Genomic DNA, 7,645 nt, shown 5'->3' on the forward strand with positions numbered 1-7,645 from the left:
CACACACACACACACACACACACACACGGGTCAGAAGGTGAGAACACAGGTGATGTCATCTGATCTGAGATCAGCTCGTGTTTGACCTCTGACCCACAGTTCAGTTCCTCCGCCTGAATGACAGAGATCCTAAAAAGAGAACATAAACTGGCTTGTGTAATAGTACTATCCTGAATAACTGATGTTTCATGGGAAGATACAGGGAAAATTTGAATTTAGCTGGAAAACTTACATTTATTTTCATTTACATTTACATTTAGTCATTTAAAGCAACTTACATATGAGGGCAACAGAAGCAATCATAGATAGAAATAGAATAGAGAGTGCAAGTGTTAGAGGGTGAAGTGTGTATTTTTAATAAATAATAAATAATAAATCAATAATTAATAAATAAAAAAGAACACAAATAGATCAAACAGATAGAGTTAGAATAGAGAGTGCTAGAGTTAGAAGATCAAATGAAGATGAAGGATTTATTTGACACATTAAAAGTGTCTGCTAAAGGAATGTATGTGAAATGTAAAATTGAAACAGAAGTAGCATCAGATGTTTTCTTCTGTATTGCGATGCACATCAGAGTGTAACAGATTATCATTAAAGAATATCTGTAGGGCGGGGCTTGGTTCTGTGCATCATTGTTGATTGGTTGCTGAGATGTGGGCGTGGTATATGCAGATGAATGCGCTTGAGAGGCGGAGCTTAAGAGACTAAATGATTGGGGAAATCCTGCATATGTCATCAGAGAGAAGATTCAGTTATGACATTCTGATCAAACATTACCAGATCAAATTTTAGAAAATATATTGGGGTGTGTTTTCTTTTCATACTGACTTTTACTAGAAGAATTATAAGATTAATACAATTATTTTGAACACTCATATACTCAAACAATTAAAGATCACACAAAAACAATATCCAGAAGAATTTTATCAATGCTATCATTATTAATATATTTTCTCATTCTATTTCATTCTATTTAATATATTCATTCTATTTTCTCATTTTCTCATTCTGGCAGGTGGTTTTGAGCGAATCATGTGAGCTGAAAATGTCATGTGACTATAATATCATGAAATATTAACTATATCTATGCTGATGATGCTTGGGCTGTTGTTATTTCCTCAGAACACACAGATATGAGTGAATGGGGTCTGAAGGTGTAGTTACACTATTGACCAGCAGGGGCTCCTGAACTCATGCAGGAACTCATGCAAAAACAGGAAGTGACATCACAGAGGTCACCCATAAACCCTCATGACTGTGTGAAGGTCACTGAATCTAAAAACATCAGATGGAACGGCAAGTTCAGTTCAGGTTCAGATGTCACGAAAGTGATCACAATTCATGACGTCTGTAAAAACAAATACTGGAGAATTTCAGAAAACTAATAATGATTATATATGTGTATAATCATGTGTTTTGAAGGTGCATGGGAAATATATGATTGGCTTTTACTGGCTGGGTACAATACTGGACAAATTCATGGAAATTAAATTAAAAAACATTTGTGCACTGCAAAGTACAAACAGAGTACAGACAATAGTAAATCAAAATGAAATTAGATATTAAATCTTCTTTTCTGAAAAAAAGATGTGAGTTTATGATTAAAAATATATATATATATTTGCCAATGGGTCAGAAAAATCTACTTAATTCAAAGGGAAAATAAAGTATTTTTCTGACCCCATCTGGAGATATTTTTTCTTGTTTAAAGCATAAACTCAGTTTTCAGAAAACAGGATTTTATCTCTTAAATAATTTTGCTGTTCCAGTAAATGTGTCTGTAATTAAGGATGTTTAGATATTTGTACTGGAAAACAAGACAGAAATACTGAGTGTGAAAATCAATTTTTGTCAGTGTGTTTGTGTGACAGACATTGTTTAGTCCTGCAAGTTCATTCAGATCCACGGCTGTTATCTGTCTTTTATAGATGACATCATGACTGATTCATTCTGCGTGTGTGTGTGTGTGTGTGTGTGTGTGAGTGTGTGTGTGTGTGTGTGTGAGTGTGTGTGTGTGTGTGGGATGACGTGAGAGTGTGTGTATGTGAGTGTGTGTGTGATTCTATTTCATTCTATTTAATATATTCATTCTATTTTCTCATTTTCTCATTCTGGCAGGTGGTTTTGAGCGAATCATGTGAGCTGAAAATGTCATGTGACTATAATATCATGAAATATTAACTATATCTATGCTGATGATGCTTGGGCTGTTGTTATTTCCTCAGAACACACAGATATGAGTGAATGGGGTCTGAAGGTGTAGTTACACTATTGACCAGCAGGGGCTCCTGAACTCATGCAGGAACTCATGCAAAAACAGGAAGTGACATCACAGAGGTCACCCATAAACCCTCATGACTGTGTGAAGGTCACTGAATCTAAAAACATCAGATGGAACGGCAAGTTCAGTTCAGGTTCAGATGTCACGAAAGTGATCACAATTCATGACGTCTGTAAAAACAAATACTGGAGAATTTCAGAAAACTAATAATGATTATATATGTGTATAATCATGTGTTTTGAAGGTGCATGGGAAATATATGATTGGCTTTTACTGGCTGGGTACAATACTGGACAAATTCATGGAAATTAAATTAAAAAACATTTGTGCACTGCAAAGTACAAACAGAGTACAGACAATAGTAAATCAAAATGAAATTAGATATTAAATCTTCTTTTCTGAAAAAAAGATGTGAGTTTATGATTAAAAATATATATATATATTTGCCAATGGGTCAGAAAAATCTACTTAATTCAAAGGGAAAATAAAGTATTTTTCTGACCCCATCTGGAGATATTTTTTCTTGTTTAAAGCATAAACTCAGTTTTCAGAAAACAGGATTTTATCTCTTAAATAATTTTGCTGTTCCAGTAAATGTGTCTGTAATTAAGGATGTTTAGATATTTGTACTGGAAAACAAGACAGAAATACTGAGTGTGAAAATCAATTTTTGTCAGTGTGTTTGTGTGACAGACATTGTTTAGTCCTGCAAGTTCATTCAGATCCACGGCTGTTATCTGTCTTTTATAGATGACATCATGACTGATTCATTCTGCGTGTGTGTGTGTGTGTGTGTGTGTGTGAGTGTGTGTGTGTGTGTGTGATGACATCAGTGTGTGTGTGTGCCAAGTACATCTCTGCTTTATTAATGGATCAGCGCTGATCGGCCTGAACATGCTGTGCAAACACACTCTTTTCACAGACTTCTGCTGCTTTTATATGAATATAAAGAATAAAGTAAAATATGCTTTATGCTGTTTTACAATAGAAATGAAAGCGCTTCACGTCTGAATCGTGTTTCTAATTGAGGACATCCACAAAGAGATTGAATCTGTGGTTCTGTTTCTCTCCTGTTATCACTGTGAAGCGGTGTCATCTGTATTGTATGAAGCACTGTAGAAGTAAATGTGACTTGATTTGACTTGAGCTTTTGCACGCTGTGATGTGGTTCGTATGTCATGTGATGTGTTCATTACAGTTTTTTTCAAATGCTTACACACAGAATCTTTCCTTGTCACACAGTTTCTGAAAGCTGACACTCAAACAGCAGAAGCACACACCAAATCTACAAAACCATACACTAATTCTCAGCCTTTGACTCAGTTTTCAATTTCATAAAACACTTTTTGCAAAACACAACACACAGTTCTCTATGTAACACACACAAATCTAACAGGAATTAATATTATGGCAAAGCTGTTTGCAAATGTTCGCTTTTGAGATATGTTTGTGATATTTTGAATGCAGCGCTTCATTTTGCAAGAGATGAGAGGCATTTTGCATTTTGTGAGCAATTCTTGGATTTGTGTGTAAAGTTTTGAAAAATTTGTAAGCAATTGAAAAAAACTGTAAGTGCTGTTTCCCACAATCCTCTCTGTTTCCCGCTCAGGTGCTCGATCATGCTGGAAGACGTGGTGAAGGCGAAGCTGTCTCCGGCCAGAGGACGAACGCGGCGGCAGACGTCTGAGCACGAGGAGAGTCGCGGGATGGACCCGATGGACAGCAGACGGCGAGCGCAGAGAGAGCGAACCGCAGCCAAGAGCCGAGACCTCTCACGAGACGACCTGCTCTTCCTCCTCAGCATGCTGGAAGGAGAACTGCAGGTCGCGTCTAAATCAAAATCACACATCTATTTTCTAAATGCATGTTTTAGATTCATCTGTGCATGTGTTATTTTGCACTTGCACATTTTGATCTGGTAATGTTTGATCAGAATGTCATCATAATTGGATCTTCTGTCTGGTGACGTATGCAGGCTTTCTCCAATCATTTAGTCTCTTAAGCTCCGCCTCTCAAGCTCACACTCCTCTGCATATACCACGCCCACATCTCAACATCCAATCAACAACTGATGCACAGAACCAAGTCCCGCCCTACATTTATTCTTTTTCAGTAATCCATTAGACTCTGATGTACATCACACGGTACAGAAGAAAAGATCTGACATTATTTCCATTTTCATCACATTCACACCAAGAATGAAAACTATTACAGTAAAATTATAGTAATTGCTGTAACTGTGAGAATAGCGAAGTCTGTGCCAAAATTATAAAGATAACGACTCAGATTAACAATAACGTTGGAATCACTTTCAAAGTGACTTTTTCCAACTGATAAATAATATAAACACTGACAGCCAATCAGCATCCTTCTGACTTTAAAGAGATTGAGCACTTAAAGTGGCAGATGACAAAACTGCAGCGTGCACTTAGAATAAAGTATCATCCACACCAGGTAATGTAGTTATCATTATAGTTATTGTTACAGATGTGAACGGGCCTTTAGACAAGCCACATTGTACGTTTTTTTCCCTGAGACTGATTTAGTGAAAGTTTATTACAACAAAAACAGCTGTAAATGAGTTGATTGTGATCATCGTCTGCCTGGTAACGGTCGTTTTAGTGCTCTGAACAATATAATACATGTAAATCCGTGAGTCTTTCTGAGTAAAAGTTTATTCATGGGCTTGACTGAGCATTTAAGTTGAGACACTACAGGCAAAAATATATATATATATATTTTAATGCATTGGTCAATTTTGAGATTTTGGCCTATTAACTTTTATGTAAGTTATTTTCAAGTGTTGTTTCAGACTAGTGGAAAGAAAACATTTAAGTGTTTATTTTTTGCACTTTATGTATTTGCGCCTATAGATTTCAATTCCAATCCATATCTTTAAAAGTTTTCTCCTCCACTTCAGCAGCACTTACATACACCAAAACTTAGCATTTTTATTCCAATCTACTGTGTATTCTGAATGTTTTTATTGAGGGGTTTGTGAATATATCATGCACACTGATTTATACAACATTTTAGTCCTGAAACATGGTGAATTTTTTTTTCTGTCTGTTGAGAGTATTTTCTGATTTATGGAGTGATGAAAAGAGAAATCCAAAATCCCCTCAGTAAAAACATTCAGAATATAGAGAGGAATAAAACTGTAAAGTTTGGTGTCTGTAAGTGCTGCTGAAGTGGAGGAAAAACTCTTTAAAGATATGGATTGGAATTGAAATATACAGACGCAAATAGATAAAGAGTCATAAGACGAGACACTACAAACAAAACCAGTGTTTTAATACTGGTCAATTTAGAGGTTTTGGTCTATTTTGCTTTCATAACTTGTCTTCTTTCAAGCTAGAGTGGACAGAAAACATTTAAGTGTTTCATTTATGACACTTTATCTATTTACGTCTGTATATTTCAATTTCAATCCACATCTTTAAAGAGTTTTTCCTCCACTTCAGCAGCACTCACATACACCAAACTTTACAGTTTTATTCCTCTCTATATTCTGAAGGTTTTTACTGAGGGGATTGTTGATATTTCATTCACACTGATTTATATAAAATTTCACTCCTAAAAACTTGGTGAAAATGTGTTTGTTTTCTGTCTGTTGACAGTATTTTCTAATTTATGGAGTGATAAAAAGAGAAACCCAAAATCCCCTCAGTAAAAACCTTTAACTCTAACGTATCAATAAAATCAAACCATAATTCTGAATCTGGCTTCATCCAATGTTCAGATTTATGTTCTGAAAATGAATCCAAATTATGGCATATTGCATATATAAACATAACATTTCAGAAAACTTGTAATACAAAAAAAATGTGCGCAATTCTTAATGTAATCAATCAAGTGTGGAAGTATGGTGATGTTCATTAGTTAAATTTCACCTGTTCACCTGTGGTGTCTTGCCTTATTATGAAGCAGAGAGTCAAACCCTGTTAAAAACAAAGAGACATCAGTCAGTCCCTCATGAAATTAAATCAACATAAAAGGAAAATTAATTAGAGCTCCAGGCAGTTAATATTCATTCAGTTTTAAATGCAAACACTGAAGTCCTTCCCTTAATGAATTCATAGGTTGTTTCTGTGTTTTAATGACACGCGTGTGTTTGCTGCAGGCCAGAGACGAGGTGATCACCGTCCTCAAAGCCGATAAAATCGATCTGGCTCTGCTGGAGGCCAAATACGGCTTCGTGACGCCGCCGAAGGTGCTGCAGGCGCTGCAGAGAGATGCCATCCAGGCCAAGAACAGCAGCTGGCAGGAGGACATCTACGAGAAGCCCATGAGCGAGGTACGAGAGTCAGAGGCAGACAAACTACACAACTATTACTTGAGTGAAAGTACAGATACTGCTGGTCAAATATTACTCCATTACAAGTGAAAGTTGTACAGACTGATTTTTACTTAAGTAAAAGTAAAGAAGTACTTGTTTTTAAAAGTACCAAAAGTAAATTTCCTTTTTTTTTTACGTCAATGCACTGTTTTATTATTGTTGTATGTTATCCTTGCAATACCGCTGAAGCAACTTACAATACATTACGCCTACTGAATACACTGACTAGCTTGTAGTATATCTTTAGAGTAAAGAGCTTTTAGAATGTTAAAAACCTATGGGAAAAAAAAAATATTTACACCCCTTCCCACCCCCACAAAAGCACAGCATCTTTTGTGTAGCTATTGCTCCACATTTGAACAAAGTGGATAGTGAAATTGCTGTAAATACAGACTAGTAAGAAAAAAAATAACTTGCTTTAAAAGCCAGCAACACAACTGTAGCTGTATAACTTTACAACAGCAGCACTGCTTTAAAAAAAAAAAAAAAGCAAAACAGCAAATACTTATTTGACATCAATGTTTTCACATCAAAAATGTAAAAAATGCTCTCGAATCACTCTTGTGGTGCTTTGATGTCCCACACAGAACGGTCTGCAGTGCTGCTTCAAGTCAAACACCTACAGTATTGTGTTTTATTAGGAGACGCACAACTTTTCTGTGGCTTCATAGGTAATATTTTCATTTACACAATTTAGCAAAATCAGACAATATTGTGTCTAATATATACCACAAAATTAACTCTTCTTATTATTGAATTGTTGTAAATAAATATCACATTTGCAACTGGTCAGTGTTCAATAAATGCTGGGAAATCACTTCACGTAACCCTACAAGAGTGATTACTGATAAACTGTCTGAACAAAAAGAGAGTCACGTTTTAGAGAAGAAAAAAATCACCCACTGACTTTCAAAGCTGCTACAGAGTAACGACTTTCTACTTCGAGGATCTTGATAGAAATGTAATGAAGTGAAAAGTACAACATTTGTCTTTCAAATGTAGTGAAGTTAAAGTCATAAGTT

The 7,645-nt window shown here is 35.6% G+C and overlaps 1 protein-coding gene across 3 annotated transcripts in view; it reads left to right on the forward strand.

Annotated features, from left to right (window-relative positions):
• The window catches only part of LOC107747907 (filamin A-interacting protein 1-like), a 56,631-nt gene that overhangs the window by 15,465 nt on the left and 33,521 nt on the right, over positions 1-7,645 (forward strand). For all 3 annotated transcript variants that reach the window (XM_016562517.1, XM_016562518.1, XM_016562516.1), the window contains 2 exons: positions 3,894-4,107; positions 6,408-6,581. In XM_016562517.1, the coding sequence (XP_016418003.1) occupies positions 3,904-4,107; positions 6,408-6,581 (378 nt within the window). In that variant the 5' untranslated portion in view covers positions 3,894-3,903. The remainder of the gene's footprint in view (positions 1-3,893; positions 4,108-6,407; positions 6,582-7,645) is intronic.

Source organism: Sinocyclocheilus rhinocerous, unplaced genomic scaffold, assembly GCF_001515625.1.
Source record: "Sinocyclocheilus rhinocerous isolate Xijiao unplaced genomic scaffold, SAMN03320098_v1.1 scaffold2275, whole genome shotgun sequence".
Lineage (NCBI taxonomy): Eukaryota > Metazoa > Chordata > Actinopteri > Cypriniformes > Cyprinidae > Sinocyclocheilus > Sinocyclocheilus rhinocerous.